The sequence below is a fragment of the Rhinopithecus roxellana genome, chromosome 7 (genome assembly GCF_007565055.1).
Source record: "Rhinopithecus roxellana isolate Shanxi Qingling chromosome 7, ASM756505v1, whole genome shotgun sequence".
NCBI classification, from domain to species: domain Eukaryota; kingdom Metazoa; phylum Chordata; class Mammalia; order Primates; family Cercopithecidae; genus Rhinopithecus; species Rhinopithecus roxellana.
This window is the reverse complement of record NC_044555.1, coordinates 89,759,614-89,786,166: the sequence shown is the minus strand read 5'-3', so window position 1 is coordinate 89,786,166 and position 26,553 is coordinate 89,759,614. Positions and strand designations below refer to the sequence as shown.

At 45.1% G+C, this 26,553-nt stretch overlaps 1 protein-coding gene across 3 annotated transcripts in view; it reads left to right on the top strand.

Moving 5' to 3' along the window:
• The window catches only part of ACOT9 (acyl-CoA thioesterase 9), a 77,443-nt gene that overhangs the window by 27,104 nt on the left and 23,786 nt on the right, over positions 1-26,553 (top strand). The window contains exons 1-6 of one of the 3 annotated variants that reach the window (XM_010374114.2): positions 8,137-8,304; positions 15,011-15,108; positions 16,694-16,720; positions 17,840-17,885; positions 20,384-20,554; positions 20,806-20,843. In XM_010374114.2, coding sequence (XP_010372416.1) covers positions 8,285-8,304; positions 15,011-15,108; positions 16,694-16,720; positions 17,840-17,885; positions 20,384-20,554; positions 20,806-20,843 — 400 coding nt within the window. In that variant the 5' untranslated portion in view covers positions 8,137-8,284. Of the gene's footprint in view, positions 1-8,136; positions 8,305-15,010; positions 15,109-16,693; positions 16,721-17,839; positions 17,886-20,383; positions 20,555-20,805; positions 20,844-26,553 lie in introns of those variants that run through there. The other 2 variants (XM_030933953.1, XM_010374121.2) reach the window with 2 other exon arrangements.

The window sequence follows — 26,553 nt, the reverse complement described above, 5'->3', positions numbered from 1 at the left end:
GTATATGGAGCAATTTTTTTTATTTTTTATTTTTTTGAGACCGAGTTTTGCTCTTGTTGCCCAGGCTGGAGTGCAATGGTGCGATCTTGGCTCACCGCAACCTCCGCCTCCCGGGTTTAAGTGATTCTCCTGCCTCAGCCTCCCGAGTAGCTGGGATTACAGGCATGTGACACCACACCCAGCTAATTTTGTATTTTTAGTAGAGATGGGGTTTCTCCATGTTGGTCAGGCTGATTTCGAACTCCCGACCTCAGGTGATCCGCTCGCCTTGGCCTCCCAAACTGTTGGGATTACAGGCGTGAGCCACTGCGCCCGGCCAGCAATATTGTTTTTAACTGGGTTTTTAATCCAGTAGACATTTACATTAATTGCTCATTTGCTGTCCTTTTTCTGAACTGGCAGTCTGCATGTTGACTTGGCAACTGGCCCCCAAGCACAGGGCTTCAGTGTATCTGGGAGTGCAGTTATGCCTGCTGTGTTTGCAATTAGACTTTAGGGACACTCATAGCTTCAGGGACTTGCACCAGTGCCTTCCCCAGGTTCTCAGGCCTCCTGGGCTCAACAGCATGGACTCCCACTTACGAAGGTTCATGTGGTTACTGCCACCTTCGAATGTCCAACCTACCATCAGAGACCAGTGCCAAGTCCCCTGACATGGCACTCTTCTTCAAGGAGACCCACAAGCTAATTGGCAAGTTGATGACATTGGACCATATTACTTTAGAAGGGCCAGCGATTTTTAAAAAATATTTATTTATTTATTTATTTATTTATTGAGACTGAATCTCCTCTACCACCCAGACTGGAGTACAGTGGCCCGATCTTGCTTCACTGCAACCTCCACCTCCTGGGTTCAAGTGATTCTCCTGTCTCATCCTCCTGAGTAGCTGGGATTACAGGTACACGCTACCATGACCGGCTAATTTTTGTATTTTTATAGAGATGGGGTTTCACCAGTTGACCAGGCTGGTCTTGAACTCCTGACCTCAACTGATCCACCTGCCTTGATTACAGGCATGAGCCACTGCACCTGAGAAGGGCCAGAGATTTGCTGTCACAGGAATCAGTATTTTCTCTAAGTATGACTGCCTTTCCTACCTGTAGGGCCTCATTTACCATGATTATCCTGGGGTTTTTGGAATGCCTGATCCACAGGCCTGTATTCTCACACGAGATGGCATCTGAGGAGACCTGCTTCATCATGAAGGAGGAGTGGGAGCAGGTCCTGACAAATAGGATTCATCGTTCATATCATATACCACAGCCTCCACAAGTAGCCATCCTAACAGAGCATTTGAATGATCTGCTGAAGGTGTAACTGAAGTGCCAACTTGGAGACAAGACTCTGCAAGCATGGGGTACCATCCTCCAGGATGAAATATAGGCACTATATTCATGTTCTATTGCTAGGTAACAAATTAACACAAATTTAGTGGCATAAACAACACATGTTTATTACCTTAGAGTTTCTGTGGGTCAAGAGTCTGGGCATAGCTTAGCCGAGTCCCCTGTTCAGGGTCTCCAAGGCTGAAATCGAGGTGTCAGCTGGGGCTGGGGTCTGTCTTCTAAGTTCATTTGGTTGTTGGCGGAATTCATTTTCTTGCAGTTGTATAACTTCTTTCTTCTTCAAGGCCAGCAAGAGAATTTTTTTTTTTTTTTTTTTTTTTTTTTTTTTGAGACAGAGTCTCACTCTGTCACCCGGTCTGGAGTGCAGTGGTGTGATTTCGGCCCACTGCAACCTCCGCCTCCCGGGTTCAAGTGATTCTCATGCCTCAGCCTCCCGAGTAGCTGGGACTACAAGCGCGTGCCACCATGCCTGGCTAAGTTTTGTATTTTTAGTAGAGATGGGGTTTTGCCACTCTGGCCAGGCTACTCTTGAACTCCTGGCCTCAAGTGATCTGCCCACCTCAGCCTCCCAAAGTGCTGCGATTACAGGCTTGAGCCACCGCACCTGGCCTCCAATTACCATCATTTCTAATGGCCCACAGGGGACTCATGTTTCCTGAATTTGCAACTGTGGGCTCTGCAGGGTTCAAGGTTCTGTTCTGCAAAGGGGCACATTCTTGCCAGTGGACACAAGTGTGGGTGTGGCCAGGCCTTTGGACTTCTTGTGGCCAAGGATTCAGCACCTTGGCAGGGATACTTGCTCTCAATCAGCAGGAAGAGGCTGCTGTTGTACAACGAGGCAGAGAGGAATGTGTGTGGAACTTGGGTGATCAATCTAGTTGGGCACTTCTTGGTATTCCTTTGCCTGGTTGTGACTGCGATTGGACAAGTGCAGCAACCCTGGTGTGAAATGGGTATGATTACCAGGGGCTCAGACCTCACAGGAATGAGGGTTTGGGTTACACCATCAGGAAAGCTAGAGGTGAGGGGCATTTAGAATACATGGTAGAGGAGAGACAAGATGAGAACCAACTGTGACTCCAATACCAACTGTAGTGACAGGGGCTGTAGTTAGTCCTACTAACCTCCCTCTTCTGAGTTACCCTTCAGGAAGAGAGACCCATGGGAACCATGGAGGAGTTCCCTGAATGTGTATGGAGAAATCGATCTGTGCAGTGCAAGGGGTGACCCGTGCTAGCCGTGGAGGTGTCCCACTCAGATCTCCCTTCAGCAGAGAACCTGCCACAAGGGGTAGAGTTAGCGGACAGCCATCAGGATCTGCCTCAGCTTTCAAGCTGAGGCTACGTGCTTCCCAGACAGCCTCAAACCAAAGGCCAGGCACTGCCGTGGTACAAGGGCTCACCATTTCTGGCCAGCACAGGACTCTTCAGGAGGGCAATCTTTGCACCAGCATTCCCTGTTTCGCAGGCCTAGGCTTTCTCAGAGCTGCACTGCAGTCCAAGGCTCCTCCTACCCAAATATCTTTCCTGACCCCTCTCCTTTCTCAGATTTTAGTCCTGAGAACATCGTGAACTAAAAGTATTCCCTGTCTGGTCCTGTTCCCTCTCCCTTTTATGTTTTATAGGCATTGCCCCCAATAAACCTTTTGTACATCTGACTCTATATCCCTATATTATTGAAAGAGACAGCTTTATTGAAGGTGACACCTGAAATGCAGATGTCCTGTTCTTACAAATACCCTCTGACCCTATGTTACTAATGGTATTACATGTTTTCAATGTTTGCCTTTTTCTTTCTTTCCTTTTTTTTTTGGAGATGGAGTTTTGCTTCATCACCCAGGCTGGAGCGCAGTGACGCGATCTCGACTCACTGCAACCTCTGCCTCCCAGGTTCAAGCAATTCTCCTGCCTCAGTCACCCAAGCAGCTGGGACTACAGGCATGTGCCACCACGGCCGGCTAATTTTTGTATTTTTAGCAGAGACAGGGTTTCACCATGTTGACCAGGCTGGTCTCGAACTTCGGACCTCAGGTGATCTACCCTCCTCGGCCTCCCAAAGTGCTAGGATTACAGGCGTGAGCCAATGTGCCTGGCCATGTTTGCCATTTTTAAGCAAGAGAAAAATGTTAGCGGGAAAAGCATTTTTTGTTTGTTTTTTGAGACCAAATTTTGCTCTCGTTACCCAGGCTGGAGTGCAAAGGCGTGGTCTCGGCTCACTGCAACCTCTGCCTCCGGGGTTCAAGCAATTCTCCTGCCTCAGCCTCCTGAGGAGCTGGTACTACATGTGCATGCCACCATGCCCAGCTAATTTTGGATTTTTTGTAGAGACAGGGTTTCACCATATTGGCCAGGCTGGTCTCGAACTCCTGACCTTGTGATCCATTGGCCTCGGCCTCACAAAGTGCTGAGATTACAGCCGTGAGCCACGGTGTCCAGCTGGAAAATACTTTTACATTGTTTCCTTCTCCCCTCCTAACTTTATTATTACTATTATTATTTATATTTTGAGATGGAGTCTCCCTCTGTTGCTCAGGCTCTGAGTGCAGTGGCATGATCTTGGCTCACTGCAACCTCTGCCTCCCGGGTTCAAGCAATTCTCCTGCCTCAGCCTCCCAAGTAGCAGGGAGTACAGACACATGACAGCATGCCCTGCTCATTTTTTGTACTTTTAGTAAAGATGGGGTTTTGCCATGTTGGCCAGGCGGGTCTTAAACTCCTGACCTCAGGTGATCTGCCTGCCTCAAGCTTCAAAGTGCTGGGATTACAGGCATGAGCCACCGTACCTGGCCCTCCCCCCCTAACCTTATTGTGGATCCTTTTGTATAATCTGAATAATTCGGGAAATAAGATATGTTTTTAAAAAGTTTCTCTGTCCTATTGAAATCATAGTTTGAATCACTTTGTATGAAAGTTGATGACAGTTTTCCAGGAACATTTTCTACCTAAATCAGATATCTAAAAGTATATATTGTTCAGCAGCCCAAAGAAAGATGGTAACTGGATATTTTTCACTCATAATACTAGCTTGAACTGACAATGCCATTGGCCAGGTTTGGTGGCTCACGCCTGTAATCCCAGCACTTTGGGAGGCTGAGGCGGGTGGATCATGAGGTCAGGAATTCAAGACCAGCCTGGCTAACATGGTGAAACCCCATCTCTTCTAAAAACACAAAAATTAGCTGGGCGTGGCGGCGCGTGCCTGTAATCCCAGCTACTCGGGAGGCTGAGGCAGGAGAATCCCTTGAACCCAGGAGGTGGAGGTTGCAGTGAGCCGAGACTGTGGCACTGCACTCCAGCCTGGCAACACAGCAAGACTCTCTCAAAAAAAAGAACTGACAATGCCTTGTTAGGTTTTATTGTTTGATTTAAACAATTTTTTTTTTTTAAGACTTGGGGTCTTGCTATGTTGACCAGGCTGGTCTTGAGCTCCTGTTCTTAAGCGATCTCCTCCCACCTCAGCCTCCCAAAGTGCTGCGATACTGCTTTCCAGCCTTGTTATTTGATTTTATTGTTTTACTTGTAATAATGACATTAATAATATCTTATGTATCTGTCAGTGCATGATTAGGTAACTTTTAATTACACAATTGATACCATCTCTGTTACCCTGAGACCATATTAAAATAGAACTAATAGGACATAACAGGAAACAAAAACGTTGGGTAGAGAACCTGTTACTTAAGGACAGTGATTCTCACCACTATACAATTGTTGTACGTTTCCTGTTCTGATTTTGTGACCATTTCCCCTTCCTTCCCTGCTATCCAAAACGTGGTATAGCATATATGCTTGACAATAACGACGACAACAACAACACACACAGAAATCAGAGTTGCTAAGCTGTTTTAAGAATTTTATGCATGCTGCCAATTGAGATAGTTAGAGACTCGTGGATGAATGCTAGGCAGGCTGGGTCTAGCAGGGGTTCCCTGAAGTTAGAACTAAGGTAGGTGGGCTAAGTGATGTGATCATTTTTTTCCCTCTTTAACCTCTGTAGTGGACATCTATGTGGTTGGCTGCTCCGTACTCCTCTTCTTTTCTTTCCTTTTTTTTTTTTTCTTTTTTGAGATGGAGTCTCTGTTGCCCAGGCTGGAGTGCAGTGGCGTGATCTCAGCTCAGTGCAACCTCCGCCTCCCAGGTTCAAGTGATTCTCCTGCTTCAGCCTCCCGAGTAGCTGGGACTACAGGTGCCCACCACCACAGTCAGCTAATTTTTGTATTTTTAGTAGAGACAGGGGTCTCACCATGTTGGCCAGCCCGGTATTGAACTCCTGACATCAGGTGATCCAGTTGCCTCAACCTCCCAAAGTTCTGGGATTACAGACGTGAGCCACCGCACCTGGCCTCCATACTCCTTTTCTAAGAAGGTGCTCTGTGTCCCCATCTGTACAGTGACTTATGGAAATAGCCGTGTTAGTAGACTGTGACCCAGTACCTGGCCATGAGTCTGGGTGAGGTGATTCCTGGTAAGTCAGGGCAAGGGTTCCTTACCCCGATGCCACAGTTGGCTAGTCCAGGAATGTGTACCTGATCCAAATTGAACCAATGAATCTCTTCTCAGAATTTTTTGTACTTGGGCTGTAGAAATTTGGGTCAGTCTGTATGTGTGTGGCTGTTGTTGTAAGATGTAAAGTTCAGGAGCTTCTATTGCCATATGGAGAATGCCATTACATAGAGTGAAAAATGAATGAAGCCAGTATGCAAAGGAAAGCAAAGATAAGCAATAGAGAGAAGGCATCTGCATGGCATTAAGTCCCTGGTTTCAGCTGTTCCGGCCAACATCGATGGTGTTTATTATATTGATGAGAATGTCTTTGTAATTTGGAAATTGATGGAAGGTGACTTGATTGCAGGAAAAACTATAAACTGTACCTACCTGTTATACCATTTATAAAAAATTCTCTCTTGTACTTGTTTTTTCTCCCTGAGCCTCCTATTGCTTCAAAGAAAAGTTCAAGTAAAAAGAAGAACAAAAATAGTATAATTCAATACAATATTTATTGCCCTCTGTGTTAGGTGTGGTAGAGTATAAAGAAATGCGGCTGACACAAAACCAACAAGACAATCACTGAAAAGGTACAGACAATGTGAACAAAAATGAAAGAGAGATCCTGGTAGGCTGAAAGGGGTGTCTTCCAGATGTGAGATTGATAAAAGCAGGGAAAATTTGGTAGAAAGAGAAAGCCGAAGACCATGCTCCATGTGTAACTCATGAAGTGATTCAAAACAGAAAGCTAGCTTAATTCAAATCAATACATTTGTACTAAGTATGGGGTATTGTGAAAAAGCATATGGCCCTTGCCTTTTAGGAAATTGCCATCTTTAGAGGCAAAGTAAGACTTGCTTATATTCTCAAAAGATCCCCACTCATTACCTTATTTCTCCTTTAAACCGCTTTACCATATTTGAAATCATGTTGGCCGGGCGCGGTGGCTCACGCCTGTAATCCCAGCACTTTGGGAGGCCGAGGCGGGTGGATCACCTGAGGTCGGGAGTTCAAGACCAGCCTGACCAACATGGAGAAACCCCCGTCTCTACTAAAAATACAAAAATTAACCAGGCATGGTGGTGTATGCCTGTAATCCCAGCTACTCGAGAGGCTGAGGCAGGAGAATCGCTTGAACCCGGGAGGCGGAGGTTGCGGTGAGCTGAGATCACGCCATTGCACTCCAGCCTGGGCAAAAAGAGCGAAACTCCGTCTCAAAAAAAAAAAAAAAATCATGTTATTTGCTAACTTGTTTGTTGATTTGTTTTCCTTCCTTATCAACAGGCAAGCCCCTTAAGGGCGGGGATTTTTGTCCGTTTTTCTTTTTGCAACCCCAATCTCTGCAATAGTGCCTGGCACGATGCAAGCAAGTCAATAATAATCATTGAAAGAAATGGAGAATTAGGTCGTAGGGTGAAATAATCTTAAACGCTCTGGCCTTGTATCTCTCTAGCTCGGTCAAGATGTCAAACATTAGGGATCAGGCCAAGAAGAGAAGACGAACAATTTTTTTCCCTTTAGGTCAGTGGTTCTTAGCCTTTGGTTACATTAGCATCACCTGGGGGCACCTTTAGACATCATCCCGAAGCCCAGACCGCGCTCAGGACTAAATCAGAATCTCCAGCCAGTGGGTCTCAAGCATCAGGGTTTTTTTTGTTGTTGTTGAGACAGAGTCTCCTTCTGACGCCCAAGCTGAAGCGTAGTGGTGCGATCTCTGCTCACCGCAACCTCCGCCTCCCGGGTTCAAGCGATACTCGTGTCTGTCCCCCGAGTAGCTGGGATTACAGGCGTCTGCCACCACGCCCGGCTAATTTTTGTATTTTTAGTAGAGACGGGGTTTCGCCATGTTGGCCAGACTGGTCTGGAACTCCTGACCTCAGGTGATCTGCCCGCCTAGGCCTTCCAAAGTGCTGGGATTACAGGCGTGAGCCACCGCGCCCGGCCAAGTATCAGTATTTTGGAAAGCTGCCCAGGAGATTCCAATGTGCAGCCCAGGGTAAGAACAGAGGGAGCCAAGACGCGGGGATCAAGGATAAAGGAGACAAGTTCCACTAGGCGGGGCCGCGCCTTTTCTCGACATCACGCCCTTGCGTTGCTGCGTGGTTCGTTTACTCAACCGAGAATAGGCCGGTCCTCGCTCTAGCAACACGACTTGCACAGCTGATTGAGTGGGAAGCTCCGCAGAGGCGGACTCCAGCCTCCAGTCAATGAAAGAGTAGGGTCCGCCCTGCACAGCGCGGCCCCGCCCCGGCACAGAGCGGCCCCGTCCCGGCACAGCGCGGCCCCGCCCCGGCACAGCGAAGCCCCACCCCCGGACACCACGGTCTGGCCCCCGGGCCGTCTTGCAGCTAGGGCGCGGTCTGGTGCTCCTGCGTGTTTTATCGCCTCAGTTTCCCTCCGCCTACTAGCGCGCGGGACCTGGTTCTCCATCGCGCTCACGGCAGCCTAGTGCAATGAGGCGGGCAGCACTGCGGTAGGTGGCAGGGCGTGGAAGGACCTGGCAGGGCGGTAGCCTGGGGCGCCCCCGCCTTCCCTCTGAGCTCCGGGCTGGCCCCGGCGGAGGAAGTGGGCCACTTATGGGCAACTGGGCTCGCTGATAAGGGGCGCTCGCCCACTGTGACTCCGGCCGGACATGAGCCCGCCGGCCTTGGGTTGGGAGAACCTCGCCCCCACTTTGGCGACTTCTGGCACTGAGTTTGATATTAAAAGCAAAGCGACACTTTTAAGGGAGGAAGTTGGGTGTTCCCTAAAATTCCTTTCTCCTTGCTTATCAGGGGTGTGGTTGGTAGCCGCGTTGGGGTAGCCCCTTGTCAGAAAGATGGTATTTTGAGTTCTGTGTTACCTCTAGCCCTTCATCCTCCTTTGGAGGACATTTTTAGGATTAAATGCTTGACCTACTTAGGCTCTGACTTAAGTTGTAACATTGGCAGAGATGGCAGGGTAACTTTTGGCTCCCAGGACCCAAGGACTGTGCGTCTAGGGCCCTGGTGCCTATTTGAACTTTACCTTTAATGAGCCGCAAAGCCCTTAGAAGAGGCTGGGTGCTTTGATTGGACCACGTGGGTGAGGGAGGATGTCTTTTTGTAGATGTAATCTTCCCAGCTGGCACAGTTAAGGCCTGAGGGCCTTAGACTCCGAGCGTGTCCCGGTCTCTCTAATCCCTTTCACCTGAGCCTGCCAGCCTTTCCAAGTTTTCTGCCTGCTGGCTCCCAGGGGGTTCACACCTACTCCAGTTTCTGAAGTTATCTCGCTGCCAGTGGGCCTGTCCCCCTGATGTGACTCATAGTGCTTCTGACTCACATTAACCCCATCAATTCTCTTGGAGGTCCTGGATCTCTCTCACTGTTCCTGGGGACTTTGTTATCAGTTGTAGGGTTCTGTCTCTCTTGTTTATAGTACTTAAAAACAAACAAAAAACCTTTGTTAAACTATTTGAAGACAACTGAAAGTCATTATGAGAGAGGCCACAGTTGACTTTAGCTTGCAATGTGAAAGGTCTTCTACAAAAGCTCCATGGTCCTGTTCAAGTGCTTTCTCTCATAACCCTGTGTTCCTTTCTTGAAAATTCTATTGAGGCCGGGCGTGGTGGTGCACGTCTGTAGTCCCAGCACTTTGGGAGGCTGAGGTGGATGGATCACTTGGGGCCAGGAGTTTGAGACCAGCCTGGCCAACATGGCGAAACCCCATCTCTATTAAAAATACAAAAATTAGCCGGGCGTGGTAGTGCACGTCTGTAGTCCCAGCTACTCGGGAGGCTGAGGCAGGAGAATGGTGTGAACCCGGGAGGCAGAGCTTGCAGTGAGCTGAGATCGCGCCCCTGCACTCCAGCCTGGGCAACACAGTGAGACTGTGTCACAAACAAACAAAAAACTATTGAACCTTAAGCAGATAATCTCTTAGTGTCTAGTGAGAGGAGGAGTTCACAAATGAATATCGACTGAGATGATTAGGTTCCTTTGGTGGGCAACCTTTGTAGCTTCTTTTCTTTTTTAGACTTGCAAGAGGCACCTGACTTTGTTTAGTCTCTAAATAGAGGTTATTTCCTCAGAGTGGAGGGCATATGAGTAGCATTGCCTGTTATTGCACTGAACACTCTTCCTTGCCAACTGCTGTATGCTTGGGACCCAGGGCTAAGCCAAGACATTTCTATTTACACCTCCAGGGTGACTTACGTGACTTCCTAGGCCGGCCATGGAGGCCTTGAGTTCCTTGATTTCCTTTGACTGGAAAGGTTCAGTCATGAGGTCCTTGGACTTGAGTGTCACAAAGTCCTCTCCACAGTAAAGGCCTAGAGGTTTTGCTATAAGTAAGACTCCTGAGGGCTTATCCTAGGGTTTTGCTATAAGTAAGACTCCTGAGATAAGCCAGTCACCCTGAGTTAAGTATTGATTAAAACCGTTCTCCCACCTCCTCCACCTCAGTGCGGTGTGTGTGTGTGTGTGTGTTGGGGGAGATCGGAAGAACTGGGCTTCATCCGGATTCTGCCGGTGTGCCCGTTGACTGGCACTGCGGAAAGTCATCCGAAACTGGGGCCTCAGTTTCTTAAGGAGGTTGGTTTGAATCAGAATCTTCAAATATAAGAGGACATGGGGGTATCAAAAAGGGATTTTGTGTGTGAGCAAAAATGTATTCCAACCCTTCCCACACCCGCTCAAGGCCCACAGTTTCCATCAGATTATCAGTAAATAGGATACCAAATGTAGTGAAGAGTCACCATTACATGCCAGGCGTGGTGGCTTACGTCTGTAATCCCAGCACTTTGGGAGGCCGAGGCGGGTGGATCACTTGAGGTCAGGAGTTCAAAACCAGCCTGTTCAACATGGTGAAGCCCTATCTGTACTAAAAATAGAAAACTAGCTGGGCATGGTGGTGCACAACTGTAATCCCAGCTGCTCGGGAGGCTGAGCATGAGAATCGCTTGAACTCGGGAGGTGGAGGTTGCAGTGAGCCAAGATGTCGTCACTGCACTCCAGCCTGGGTGACAGTGAGACTGTCTCCAAAAAAAAAAAAAAGTTACCATTACCCAAATATTCCCGAATACTATGTTGACAGTATGATGTAGATTTATTATTACCAATATGCTATTGGTGTAAGCAACATTTTTCAAAAAGTGTTCCAATTATGCCTTTGTTGTGTCACAGGAATGTATTTCCAAATTTCTTAAGGCAGCATGCAAAGCAATGGGGCTGTAGGACCACAATTTCCAAATAAATTGACCAAAGTGTTTCTCTGTATTCATTAACTCCCTTCTTTCCTCTCCTCATTTGATTCTATGTTTGGCAGTGGTCCATGATAGTGCCTGGCTTAGTCAATCTTTCTTTCTTTTTTTTTTTGGAGACAGAGTCTTGCTCTTTTACCCAGGCTAGAGTGCAGTGGTGCGATCATGGCTCACTGCAGCCTTGACCTCCCCAGGGCTCAAGTGATCCTCCCACCTTAGCCTCCTGAGTAGCTGTGACCACAAGTGTACACCACTACGCCTGACTAATATTTTAAAATTTTTTTGTAGAGACGAGATCTCCCTATGTTGCCCACGCTGGTTTCAAGTGATCCTCCCACGTTGGCCTCTCAAAGTGCTGGGATTACAGGCGTGAGCCATTGTGCCCAGCCTGGTTCTTTTTGCTCTTTAGGGGAGACTTTGGAGAAGCATGACTTTCTGGAATAATGATAGCTAGAGTTTTTTGAGGACTTGTCAGTATATTAGACATGATCTTCTAGACATGCCCTTCAGGGTTTAATATGTGTTAATTCCTTTATCCTTTTGACAATCCTATGGGATAGGTAGTAGTATTATCCCCATTTTACAGATGAGGAAACTGAGGATCAGGGAGGCTAGGTAACTTGTCTAAGGTCACTCAGCTAATAAGCAGCATGATCGGGCTCTTTTTTTTTTTTTTTTTTTTTGAGACAGAGTCTTGCTGTGCAGTGGCACAATCTCGGCTCACTGCAGCTTCCACCTCCTGGGTTGAAGCAATTCTCCTGCCTCAGACTCCCGAGTAGCTGGTACTGCAGGTGCCCACCACCATGCCCAGCTAATTTTCATATTTTTAGTAGAGATGGGGTTTCACCATGTTGGCCAGGTTGGTCTCAAACTCCTGACCTTAAGTGATACGCCTGCCTTGGCCTCCCAAAGTGTTGGAATTATAGGCGTGAGCCAGTGTGCCCAGCCTTTGGGCTCTTAACCCCTCTACTATATTGCCTCTCACACAAGCAGGACGGAATGATTTTCATCCCTCTTCAGAAAATGCTGCTTCTTAGTGTAACAAAACAATTTCTGTGTATATGTGTATTTATTCAGATGTGTGAGACTGGTTATATAGCTCCTGTTAGTGGTGTGTATTCAGGGTATTTAGCCATTCAGAATCAGATCCCATTTCTTATATTGGATACATTTAACGTATCTATTATAGTTGCTATTAATGCGTTGGGGGTCTTTTTTTTTTTTTTTTTTTTTGCTCTTTCAGCTAATTGTAGCAATAGAAAGGATTAGCTTTTTCCAGTGTGTTCTTGTGTTCTTTAAAACCAGATATATTCAGTTGTAAAATGCTAGTTTCTTTTTTTGAGATGGAGTCTTGCTCTGTTGCTCAGGCTGGAATGCAATGATGCCATTTCAGCTCACTGCAACCTCTGCCTCCTGAGCTCAAATGATTCTGCCTCAGCCTCCAGAGTAGCTGGGACTACAGGTGTGTGCCACCACGCCTGGCTAACTTTTATGTTTTTAGTAGAGATGGGGTTTCACCATGTTGGCCAGGCTGGTCTCGGACTTCTGACCTCAGGTGATCCACCTGCCTCGGCCTCCCAAAGTGTTAGGATTACAGGCGTGAGCCACCATGCCTGGTGGGCGCCTGTAGTCCCAGCTACTTGGGAGGCTGAGGCAGGAGAATGGTGTGAACCCGGGAGGCAGAGCTTGCAGTAAGCCGAGATCGCACCACTGCACTCCAGGTTGGGTGACAGAGCGAGACTCCGTCTGAAAAAAATATATATATTTATCTGCATACAAAAGTATAGGAATTGAATATTTTTCGTGAAAAAGTAAAGCTAAAATATATACGAGAGAGGCTCGTTAGCTGTGTGATTGAAGAATAAACAGAGATCCAAAATCCCAAATCCTCCAGCAAGAATTTTGGTCTTCGTGGACCAGCAGGGATTGTGTTGCAACCAAAGAAGATAACTGGGTGACTAAGAAGTTCAATTAGCCAAGGAGCATGTGCTCATATTTCTGTGTTCTGTGCAATTAGATGATTTGACTTAGTGGAAGGATAAGGATTTGTTCTAACAGCACAGTGTCAAAACTGCATGTAGATTTTACAGAATACTGTAAATACTGAGAGACTTTCTCTGAATGCTGTCATTCAGAAGAGAAATCTATAGTAGCTTGGTCTCTAAAGAAAATGAAAAGTATCTCTTTTTTTGTTGTTAGTCATTCCTTATTCCCACATTAGGTAGTGAGAATTTACTAGTAAATTGAACTAGAATGAGTGACAGTATCTGGGGTTCTGTTTTTTTTTTGTTTTGTTTTGTTTTGTTTTTTGTTTTGTTTTTTTTTTGTTTGTTTTTTTTTTTTTTTTGAGACAGGGTCTCGCTCTGTCGCCCAGGCTGGAGTGTAGTGGCATGTTCTTGGCTCACTGCAACCTCCGTCTCCTGGGTTCAAGCGATTCTCCTGCCTCAGCCTCACAAGTAGCTGGGATTACAGGTGTCTGCCACCACGCCCAGCTAATTTTTGGATTTTTAGTATAAACAGGGTTTCACCATGTTGGCCAGGCTGGTCTCGAACTCCTGACCTCAAGTGATCTGCTTACCTTGACCTCTCAAAGTACTGGGATTATAGGCGTGAGCTACCACGCCTGGCCTGCAGGGTTCTTTTTTTTTTTTTTTTTTTGAGACGGAGTCTCGCTCTGTCGCCCGGGCTGGAGTGCAGTGGCCGGATCTCAGCTCACTGCAAGCTCCGCCTCCCGGGTTTACGCCATTCTCCTGCCTCAGCCTCCCGAGTAGCTGGGACTACAGGCGCCCGCCACCTCACCCGGCTAGTTTTTTGTATTTTTTAGTAGAGACGGGGTTTCACCATGTTAGCCAGGATGGTCTCGATCTTCTGACCTCGTGATCCGCCCGTCTCGGCCTCCCAAAGCGCTGGGATTACAGGCTTGAGCCACCGCGCCCGGCCAGGGTTCTTGACCTATTCAGAGCCTTGCCCTCTTCAACTGTGCCCTCACAGATCCGTTTATTAATCTGTGATGTTGCCTGTGCGCTACCCCTGACATAATATTGTGTAATTAGGAGTCAACACTTAAGCAGTAATGAACCAAAATCAACTTATTTTGGGAGAGTAGGTTAGGCACATTTAGACAGCTTTTATTTTTTGTTTTTTTGAAGTAGGGTCTCACTTTGTTGCCTAGACTGGAGTGCAGTGGTGCAATCTTGGCTCACTGCAGCCTCGACCTCCTGAGTTCAAGTGATCCTCCCACCTGAGCCTCTTGAGTAGCTGGGACCACAGGTGCATGCCACCACACCTGGCTAATTTTTGTATTTTTTGTAGAGATGGGGTTTTGCCATGTTGCCGAGGCTGGTCTTGAACTCCTGGGCTCAACCTGTCTACCTGCCTCAGCCTCCCAAAGTGCTGGGATTACAGGCCTGTGCCACCGTGGCCAGTAGATCGCTTTTATTTTATTGTGTTGGGACTCTAGAAAATTTCTGCATAAGTTAAATAAACACTTTCTTTGCATCTGGAAAGGGCTAATTCAGTGTTCAAAGTTTACTTTATAATTGGGTTTATCTTATTTACTGAGGAGATATGGTGCGATAATAAAGAACAGAATAAACTGTTCATAATGCATTTGCTCAGTTGTTTACCAAATCGATTATGGACTTCTGAAACTAATAAAATAGACCAATAATAAATCCATTAAACCTAGTTGCCATCTTTTATTTATTTTTTAGATAATTACCTAATTGGTCTCTGCTCTCAAGAAATGTTTAGTGGGAGAAATGATTTATGGAATAGCCTCATGAAAACATACATACATACATACATACATACATGTAGTTGTTGTGAAACAACTACAGACTCCTGCAAGACAATATATACTAAGGGTGGTATGGCCAGATACTCTGGGAGGAGGGTAGGTCTTTGAGGTTGCCAGGGAAGAAGCCGTGGAACCTACTCTGTGTTTTATCTTGTTTTATAGGCTTTGTGCCTTGGGCAAGGGGCAGCTTACTCCTGGAAGAGGACTGACTCAAGGACCCCAGAACCCCAAGAAACAGGGAATCTTCCACATTCATGAAGGCAAGCATTGTGTCTATGTTTTATGTCTATGTGGTGAAAAACCTTGTTTTACTTTTATTTGAAATGTATATAGAAATGTAGTTTAGAGCAAATGAGGCATATTAAAGGTAGATCTTTCATAAACATTTCATTGACAAAATGACCAGGATAGCTGCATAATATTAATAGCTTCAGGTAGAAGTCACATTCAGATTTTGAACTATTGTTCCTGGGAGCCTTGAGGACTGAGCTCTTTTAGTTAAGCGATTTCCACTTCTTGTGTGTAGGTTCTGAAGGCATGGGAAAAGAGAGATGGCCCATTAGTTGTACCGAGTAAACACTCCTAGTCCATAGTTATGTTCGAGGGATCCTGTTAGTCCATGCTTAATTAAAGTTAATTTCAATTACCAATATGATATGCAAACTGTGGATTGTCTTTATTAAACTAGGAGTATTCATTATAATTAAAATTGTGGCTTCTTTAAAGGGTCCAAATAAATTTATATTATGTGTGTATATAAATATATATGTAAATAAAATTTTAAAGTTTTTCCTTCTTGGCCCTCAGTACTTGCCTCTCTTCTTACACTGACTAAGCTAACAGTAATTATTTTATGTCAGTGAGCATCAGTAGTCTATATCCTGTTTGAGGTACTTTCTATCCATTCTTTTTTTTTTTTTTTTTTTTTGAGATGGAGTCTTGCTCTGTCGCCCAGGCTGGAGTGCAGTGGCAGGATCTCAGCTAACTGCAACCTCTGTCTCCCAGATTCAAGCGATTCTCCTGCCTCAGCCTCCCGAGTAGCTGGGATTACAGGCATGCTACACCACGCCCAACTAATTTTTGTATTTTTTAGGAGAGATGGAGTTTCGCCATGTTGGCCAGGCTGGTCTCCAACTCCTGGCCTCAAGTGATCCGCCTGTCTTGGCCTCCCAAAGTGCTGGGATTACAGGTGTGAGCCACCGTGCCTGGCCTGTTCATTTTTTTTTTTTTTGAGATGAAGTCTCACTCTGTCGCCCAGCCTGGAGTGCAGTGGCGTGATCTTGGCTCACTGCAGCCTCCGCCTCCCAGGTTCAAGCAGTTCTCTGCCTTAGCCTCCTGAGTAGCTGGGATTACAGGCGCCCACCACGCCAGGCTGATTTTTGTATTTTTAGTAGAGTCGGGGTTTCACCATCTTGGCCAGGCTGGTCTTGAACTCCTGACCTCATGATTCACCCGCTTCGGCCCTGTCCATTCTTTTATTCAAGGCACTTAGGAGGAAAAAATCAGAAATAAGACTAAATTACTAATGGTTGTTGTTTGCAGTTCTGTAACATTTAATTGTAATTATACACCAAACTTAGGGTGTATCCATAATTGTTTGATAGAAAAATCAACCTTTTTTCATGAAAGTTAAAATGCATGTTAATATTAATCATATCTGGTTTTGATCACTTAGTTATTGAAGGACTGAGGATTGCTATAGTTAATTTCCTATAACTGGAATATGTATTTTGAAGTGCTAGGAAAAACATATGAACTCAACACAGTATTTGAAATACTATAGATTTATCTTTTAGTTTCAAATTATTGCTGGTTCTCTAATTGATTTTCCCTTTATTCATCTAGCATGTTCACCTATACATGTGAATCATGGTGTGTGTGGTAATTAGTATCAGCTTTTCTTTTAAGAGCTTAAATTTTGTAAGCACTAACATACGCTTGCACTTCTGGGCAGTGGCATTAACTAAAATTGCATTCTTTGCCTTAGCTTGATGTAAGTCTTTGCTTCATTTTTCTGGCTTAAACTTTTCTAACAACTAGGAGACTATAAGTATATGAGAAATTAATTATAATGAGACTCAGATTTGGATATTAGTATTAGTCTCTGAACTAAGTAATTTGATCTAATACTGCGTATAAGAAGATAGATGGGGGCCAGGCACGGTGGCTCACACCTGTAATCCCAGCACTTTGGGAGGCCGAGGCAGGTGGATCACCTGAAGTCAGGAGTTCAAGACCAGCCTGGCCAACATAGTGAAACCCCGTCTCTACTAAAAATACAAAATTAGCCGGGCATGGTGGTGCCTGCCTGTAATCCCAGCTAATTGGGAGGCTGAGGCAGGAGAATCACTTGAACCCTTGAGGCAGAGGTTGCAGTGAGCTGAGATCATGCTATTGCACTCCAGGCTGGGCAACAAGAGTGAAACTCCGTCTCAAACAAAACAAAACAAAACTACAAAAATTAGCCGGGTGTGGTGGCACAGCACCTGTCATCCCAGCTACTGGGGTGACTGAGGCAGGAGAATCACCTGAACCCAGGAGGTGGAGGTTGCAGTGAGCCGAGATTGTGCCACTGAACTCCAGCCTGAGCGACAGCGAGACTGTGTCTCAAAAAAAAAAAAACAACAAAAAAGAAGATAGGTGGGAATCCTGTTCATATCTCCATCATAATGGTTCTTATTGGCTAACACTGATACAGCCCCATTAAATGAATAATTGAAGTTATTCTTTTTTGTTTGTTTATATAAACCCTGTGATTGGCATAAAGGTATTCATTTGTGCACTAAAGAGACAGTATAGTTCTTTCAGGTTTTTAGGGAGCAGAGGCTTGATCCTGTCCCTGAGCTGTTTGTTGTGGCATTAAATGGAAATCTATGGATCTTTAAATCTTTTGAGTGCATGAATTGCTTTTCATAGTTCTTGAGCTCATTGCCATAATCCGTTTCTCATATTTCTTTGTTTCATGGAATGACCTCTCTATTTTTGTTTCAGTTCGAGATAAGTTGCGGGAGATAGTCGGAGCATCCACAAACTGGAGGTATGCATCTTTGTTTTCATTCGTTCTTTTCATCCCCAACATATTATACTAGGCTGTATTTAGGCTCAGTTGATGGTCTCCCAGTGGGTATGGGGAGCCCTGTGTTCAGAGATAGGTTGAGAAGTATTTTGCTTGGGGGAGGTCAACATTTCGACATGCTCATCAGATGACACCTCATTGTCATGAAAGAAGGTGATTTACGTATATTCTGCATTTTCAAAGTGCATTTAGGTATATTACCTCACTGATTCTCATAACAAAACTTGTGACGTGCTTATGACATATGTTCCTGTTCCTTTTTTACACACAAAACTGAAACTCAGAGATTGAATGATTAAATATCAGGGTTTGGGACTTGAACCCAAGTCTCTTAGTTTCTCTGTTTCATGCAACTTGAATCCTTTATTGCTTCTTGTCAGTTCAAAATTAGGCCTCCCATATTGTCTTTATCTTTCTCACAATATTTCCTTGTTGTAAAATAGGATCGTATCCCTCTTGGTTTACAGAATTTTGAGGCTAAAATGAGATAGAAAAAACATGAGTGATCACTAGATATATAATAATCTATCGTTGGTATAGAAATTAATGACTTATTTTTAAATTCTTTATATGAAAAATTTCAATTTACTAAAAGGTAGAAAGAATGAATACCTGTGTACCCACCACCTGGGTTTGATACTTATTAATATTTTGCCAAATTTCCCAATATACACATACGCCTGAACCATTTCTAAATAAGTTATAGATACCACGACACTTCAGCATGTATCTCCAGTAAATATTTTATAAACCAGCCTTCGCTTATCTCCAGCAAATAAGACATTCTCTCATGTAATCAAATTGACAGCAATTCCTTGCTAGTATATTACTCATCCATAGTCATATTTCCTTAACTGTTACCATTTTTTAAAAATAGATTGCTCCTTTTAACAAAAATGTTTTTATAGCTGTTTAAAAAACATCAAGATCCAATAAAGGATTGCGTGTTGCATCTGGTGGTTATGACTCTTTAGTCTCCCCTAATCTAGAGTAATGGACAGTCATCCTTCCCTCATTCTTCCCCCACGAGCTTAACTTTAAGGAGGCCAAGCCATTTGTCTTAAGAATGTTCCACATTCTGGATTTACTGGTGTCATTTAACTCATTCCTCTATCTCCTGTATTTTTTGAAGGGTAAACATTTCTGGAAATAATACTTTATAAGTTAAGCTTAGAAAGAAATCTTAGCTAATGTTCTTATCAACATTGTCATTCCGTATCCCCTTGTCTCTCTTTTCTCTTCCACCTTAATCTTCTCTTCTTTTTCTTCCCTTTCTCCTTTTCATGTTCTGTTCTTCTTTACCTTTTGTTCTGCCTTCCATACTTCCTTTGGTTATAGTCCATTTTCCCTCCTCTGTCTCTCTTTCCTGAAATTGAAGGCAGAGAGAGAGAGAGAACTGGGGCTCAAAGAATCCGAGAACTGTCAGGTGAGAAATGGGAATATAAAGTAGAGTGGCCAACCCATTCTTTAGCGTATATATTTATATATATACTATTGTGTCCATGTCTCTGAATTTTTAATTTAATTTCAAATATTCTAGTCTTTGAGTAAACTTTTTGATAAGGGTGAATATATGGCTCATTTGGGTATATCTATGTCACTTTTAAGTTTTTTTTTTTTTTTTTTTTTTGAGACAGTCTTGCTCTGTTGCCCAGCCTGGAGTGCAGTGGTGTGATCTTGGCTCACTGCAACCTCTGCCTCCTGCGTTCAAGCAATTCTCCTGCCTCAGCCTCCCAAGTAGCTGGGATTACAGGTGCCCACCACCACGCCTGGCTAATTTTTTGTATTTTTAGTAGAGATGGAGTTTTGCCATGTTGGCCAGGCTGGTCTCGAACCCCTGACCTCAGGTGATCCACCTCTCTCGGCTTCCCAAAGTGCTGGGATTACAGGCGTGGGCCACGGCACCTGGCCTTAAGTATGTTTTTCTTTTTTTTTTTTTTTGAGACAGAGTCTCGCTCTGTCGCCCAGGCTGGAGTGCAGTGGCTCAGTCTCGGCTTACTGCAAGCTCCGACTCCCGGGTTCACGCCATTCTCCTAGCTCCGACTCCCGGGTTCACGCCATTCTCCTGCCTCAGCTTCCTGAGTAGCCGGGACTACAGGCGCCCGCCACCACGCCCGGCTAATTTTTTTGTATTTTTTAGTAGAGACGGGGTTTTACCGTGTTAGCCGGGATGGTCTGGATCTCCTGACCTCGTGATCTGCCCGCCTTGGCCTCCCAAAGTGCTGGGATTACAGGCGTGAGCCACCGCGCCCAGCCTAAGTATGTTTTTAAGCTTGAGAAATGATACCGGAAATGATCAATTTCACCAAGTGGTGGGTGGGAAGGGAGGAAAAGAAGAGAAGGTGAAAGTAGGCCCAGACGTTTTTCCTCCTTTGATGGTATCTTACTGGCCTGTGTACCACTAGAATTGTGGGCTAGCACTGCTCTTGTTTTATGAATCCTGCATCCTTTCTTCTCAGAGACCATGTGAAGGCAATGGAAGAAAGGAAGTTACTTCATAGTTTCTTGGCTAAATCACAGGATGAACTGCCTCCTAGGAGAATGAAGGACAGTTACATTGAAGTTCTCTTGCCTTTGGGCAGTGAGCCTGAATTACGAGAGAAATATTTGACTGTTCAAAACACCGTAAGGTAACACAGTGCTGTTTTTATGTATTTGTTTTTATTTCTTTGTTTTATAACAATGTTGAAATACAATTCACACACCATACAATTCACTTGTTTAAAGTGTACAATTCTATGGTCTTGATACATTTAGAGAGTTGTGCATCCATCACTACAATCGATTTTGGAACATTTTCATCACCCTGAAGTATATTATTTATTTTTAAAAGGAGACCAACATGATTTGCATTTAATTCACCGTTTGCTTTATTTCACAGATTTGGCAGGATTCTTGAGGATCTTGACAGCTTGGGAGGTACTGGTATTATTTTAGTCTTTCTAATAGATACCTACAGATATACATTGAATTCTGTGACTGGAAAGGGCTCTTTTATTCTTTAACCTGCACAGATGGTGATATTCTAAAGTGCAAAAAAAAAAGAAGGACATCGGCCGGGTGTGGTGGGTCATACCTGTAATCCCAGCACTTTGGGAGGGTGAGGCGGGCGGATCACTTAAGGTTGGGAGTTCAAGACCAGCCTGACCAACATGGATAAACCCTATCTCTACTAAAAATACAAAATTAGCCAGTTGTGGTGGTGGGCGCCATAATCCCAGCTACTTGGAAGGCTGAGGCAAGAGAATCACTTGAACCTGGGAGGCAGAGGTTGTGATGAGCCGAAGTCGTGCCATTGCACTCCAGCCTGGGTAACAAGAGTGAAACTCTGTCTCCAAAAAAAATGTAGATTCCTATTTAATGTAGCCTGAATAATCTTTCTTACTAGTAACTTTAAAAATAAGTCTTAAACTTACAGAAAAGTTGCAAATACAGTATAAAGAATTTTTCTGTGGCCAGGCACAGTGGCTCACGCCTGTAATCCCAGCACTTTGGGAGGCTGAGGTGGGCAGACCACGAGGTCAGGAGATTGAGACCATCCTGGCTAACATGGTGAAACTCTGTCTGTACTAAAAATACAAAAAATTAGCTGGGCGTGGTGGCATGTGCCTGTAGTCCCAGCTACTTGGGAGGCTGAGGCGGGAGAATCACTTGAACCTGGGAGGTGGAGGTTGCAGTGAGCTGAGATCACGCCACTGCACTGTAGCCTGGGCAACAGAGTGAGACTCCGTCTCAAAAAAAAAAAAAAATTTTCTTTGTCCCTGAATTATGTGAGAATAAGTCACTGACATGATGCCACATCACCCCCAAATATTTGAATATGTCTTTCCTACAAACAAGGACATTCTTCTCCATAACTACAAACAGCCATAAAAAAATCAGGAAATTAACACTGGTGTGTCATACTGTCTAATCCTCAGGTCCCATTCAACTTTTGCCAGTGGTCCTTCATAGCAGAAAGATCCAGTTCTGAATCATATGTTGATTTAATTGTCATGTCAGGACTAGTTCCTTAATCTTTCTTTGACTTTCGTGACTTTGACATGGTTCTTTTGTGTATTGTCCCTCAATTTGGGTCTGCGTGATGCTTCCTCATGATTAGCTTTGGGTTATACATCTCTGGCAGGAATGTCACAGAAGGGATGCTCTGTTCTTGTTGCATCCTATCAAGTGGTACATGGTTTTGATTTCTCGTTACTGATGATATCAGCTTTGCTTACTGGATGGCGATGATGTCTGCCACTCTTCTTCACTGTAAAGTTACTCTTTTCCCCTTCGTAATTAATAAGTACCTTATGTGGGGGAGGGGGCAGGTAACTTTGAGACCTTCATCAGACTTTCAATTCATTATTTTTAAATCAGTATGGACTCAGGAATTCCTGTGTCATTGAATGGACTATAATATGTTACTATCATCTATATGATGCCCAAATGGTCCCAGGAGTGTCCCAGTCCCTTCAGGCTAGCTTCTGTGTGGTTTTCTTTGATGCGTCCCCATTATTCTTTGAGCACTTTCTCACTTTCTGGCACAATAAGGTATTCTAGGCTCATCTTGTACTTTTCCCTGCCTGAGTCCTAGAATCACCCACATCTCCAAGGAGCCCTTTTTTGAAATGGAGAATGATATTTTGAAGTGGAGGATGATATTTTGAAATGCAGAATGATGTTTTGAAGTGGAGGATGATATTTTGAAATGGAGAATGATATTTTGAAATGGAGGATGATATTTTGAAATGGAGATACGTGCGTTGGGAGTGGTCATTGCTCCTGGATATCACTGCTCCCATACCCTCTTAGCGGAGGAGCTGGGAAATACATGTGCATATACATACATATATATTATTTCTAAATCTTTGTACAGATGTATGTATGAAAACCATGGGATTGCACTGATAGCTCCAATTCCAGTTTAGCCACCACAGGGTTCATTCTCATTTCCTTTCTTTCCATATTTGTATTCCCTTCTCCAGCTGGCTCCATTCTCCTTAATATATTGACTTATTTAATCAGTTCCCCTGTATGTGACCAGTTTCCTATGGCTGCCACCCCTCAGGCATCACGGATGCTCCCCTCACCTCACCTGGGCTCTGGTACCCCACACCAGGTCCCCCTCTGCAGGCTCACCCTCTTCACTGTGCTCAAGCTGTGACATGCTCTGCCATCACTCTTGCAGCCCCTCTGCAGGGATGTCTTCCTCACCCTGCTCAGATGGCAGCCCCCTACTCTAGGCTACCTTACTTGCTCCCACCTAATGATATTTGGGCTGAATGGTTGGGAAAGGGTCTGAAGAAAGGTTCTAATATATTTTTTAAAAAACTATTAAACTATTTTTTTAATAGAGATGGGGTCTCCCTGTGTTGCCCAGGTTTTTCTTGAACTCCTGGGCTCAAAGGATCCTCTTTCCTCAGCCTCCCAAAGTTCTGGGATTACAGGTGTGAGCTGCCGTGCCTGGCCTTTTTTTTTCTTTTTCTTTTCTTTTTTTTTTTTTTTTTTTGAAACAGAGTCTCACACTTGTTGCCCAGCCTGGAGTGCAGTGGTCTGATCTTGGCTCACTGCAACCTCTGCCTCCTGGGTTCAAGCGATTCTCCTGCCTCAACCTGAATAGCTGGGATTACAGGTGCCTGCCATCACAGCTGGCTAATTTTTGTATTTTTAGTAGAGATGGGGTTTCACCATGTTGGCCAGGCTGGTCTCGAACTCCTAACCTCAGGTGATCTGCACGCCTCAGCCTCCCAAAGTGCTGGGATTGCAGCTGTGAGCCACCACGCCCGGCTCTGACTTTTAAAATATAGATACAAGCTTGTTGTTAAGCTTACACCTAGCAACTACTTTTCTCTAGATTAAATGAACCCAGTTAAAAATTCATGGCTGGGCACAGTGGCTCACACCTATAATCCTTGCACTTTGGGAGATCGAGGCAGGAGGATCACTTGAGGCCAAGACTTTGAGACCAGCCTGGGAAACAGTGAGTCCCCATCTCTACAAAAACCAAAAAATTAGCTGGGTGTGGTGGCATGCACTAGTAGTTCCAGCTACTCAGGAGACTGAGGCAGGAGGATTGCTTCAGCCCAGGAAGTCGAGGCTGCAGTGAGCTGTGGTGACACCACTGCACTACATCCTGGTTGACTTTGGTTTGCTTAGGTGTCCGTATATACACAAGCTCCCCTGCCACCACTACCCTCTTTCTTGCTCATTAACTGCTATTGATGGCCAGTCTCTCTCTCTCTTTTTTTTTTTTTTTTTGAGACGAAGTCTTGCTCTGTCCCCCAGGCTGGAGTGCAGTGGCGCGATCGCGGCTCACTGCAAGCTCTGCCTCCCGGGTTCACGCCATTCTCCTGCCTCAGCCTCCTGAGTAGCTGGGACTACAGGCGCTCGCCACCGCCCCTGGCTAATTTTTTGTATTTTTAGTACAGACGGGGTTTCACCGTGGTCTCGATCTCCTGACCTTGTGATCCGCCTGCCTTGGCCTCCCAAAGTGCTGGAATTGCAGGCGTGAGCCACTGCACCCGGCCTGGTCAGTCTCTTTAACCTGTTCACTTGATTCTATTCCTTCTATTTCTTCAAGGAACTGCCTTATCACTTAGCTTTCTCCATCATTTCCTGAGCCTTTTCTCAACTTCACTTTTCCCTCAAGTTATAAACATATTCCAGCTTCTTCCATCTTAAAATGAAAAATAGGCTGGGCAGGGTGGATCACGCCTGTAATCCCAGCACTTTGGGAGGCCGAGGCGGGTGGATCACTTGAGGCCAGGAGTTCGAGACCAGCCTGGACAACGTGGTGAAACCACATCTCTACTAAAACTACAAAAAGTAGCCGGGCATGGTGGTGCTTGCCTGTAATCCCAGCTACTCGGGAGGCTGAGGCACGAGAATTGCTTGAACCTGGGAGGCGGAGGTTGTAGTGAGCTGAGATTGTGCCACTGTACTTCAGCCTGGACAACAGAGCGAGACTCTGTCTCAAAAACACAAAAATTAGCCAGGTATAGTGGCGTGTGCCTGTAGTCCCAGCTACTCAGGAGGTTGAGGCAGGAGAATGGCTTGAACCCGGGAGGTAGAGGCTGCAGTGAACTGAGTGCACCACTGCACTCCAGCCTGGGTGACAGAGTGAGACTCTGTCTCAAAAAAAAAAAAAAAAAAAGTAAAAAATACTCTTTTCTTATAACACCTCACACTTTCTTTCCTTACTTTATAGCTCACTTTCTGAAAAGAACTGGGAAAATCACCTGCTCTCATTGCCTCTGTATGCTAACTTCCTGTTGTTAAATATTTGCCAGTCTGCTGTGTTCTGGCTTCTGCTCCTCCACGCCATTGAAACTGCTCTTGCCAAGCTCGCCATTGGCTCCTTTACTACACGATTGAATGGATACTTTTCATGGCTGACCTGACCCCTTTGTGGCTTCTTGTATCATCCAGCCCACCCTTGGGCTTTGGTGACATTTCCTTCTCCTTCTCTGGTTGCTCTTTTGTAGTCCCCTTTGTAGGTTCCTCTTTTTCTATTGATCCGTTAAATGTAAGTTATCCCCAGGGTTTTGTCTTCTGCTCTTTCAAAAAATGATTACTTTTTGAATTCATTTTATTTTATTTTGTTTATTTTTTTTTTTGAGCCGGAGTTTCGTTCTTGTTGCCCAGGCTGGAGTGCAATGGCGCAATCTCAGCTCACTGCATCCTCCACCTCCCAGGTTCAAGTGATTCTCCTGCCTCAGCCTCCCAAGTAACTGGGATTACAGGCACCCGCCACCACACCCGGCTGATTTTTTGTATATTTAGTAGAGACGGGGTTTCACCATGTTGGTCAGGCTGGTCTCGAACTCCTGACCTCAGGTGATCCACTTGCCTTGGCCTCCCAAAGTGCTGGGATTACAGGCATGAGCCACCGCGCCCGGCCTTTTGAATTTTATAATTTGTTCATATTAATTAAATTTTAAGGCATTTTAAAATTTAACAATGAAAATAGTTAAATCTTTTAAAGTTTTTTATTTAGTTTTTGAGATAGAGTTTCACTCTGTCACCCAGGCTGGAGTGCAGTGGCGTGATCACAGCTCACTGTAGCCTCGACCTCCTGGCTCAAGCAGTCCTCCTGCCTTAGCCTCCTGAGTGGCTGGGACTACGGGTGCACACCACCATGCCCGGCTAATTTTTTTGATTTTTAGTAGAGACAAAGTCTGCCATGTTGCCCAGGCTGGTCCCAAACTCCTGGACTCAAGGGATCTTCCCACTTCGGCCTCCCAAAGTGGGATTACAGGCGTGAGCCACTGAGCCCAGCACTATTTTTTAAGTTGAGGTTAAAATATAAAATTTACCATCTTTATTTTTTATTTTTTATTTTATTTTTTTGAGACAGAGTCTCACTCTGTCAACCCCCAGGCTGGAGTTCAGTGGCACCATCTCGGCTCACTGCAACCTCCACCTCTCGAGTTCAAGCAATTCTCCTGTCTCAGCCTTCCAAGTAGCTGGGATTACAGGCATCTGCTACAACGCCTGTCTAATTTTTGTATTTTTAGTAGAGATGGGGTTTTGCCATGTTGGCCAGGCTGGTCTCAAACTTGTGACCTCAGGTGATCCCCCCCACCTCGGCCTCCCAAAGTGCTGGGATTACAGGTGTGAGTCACCACGCCTGGCCCATCTTTAT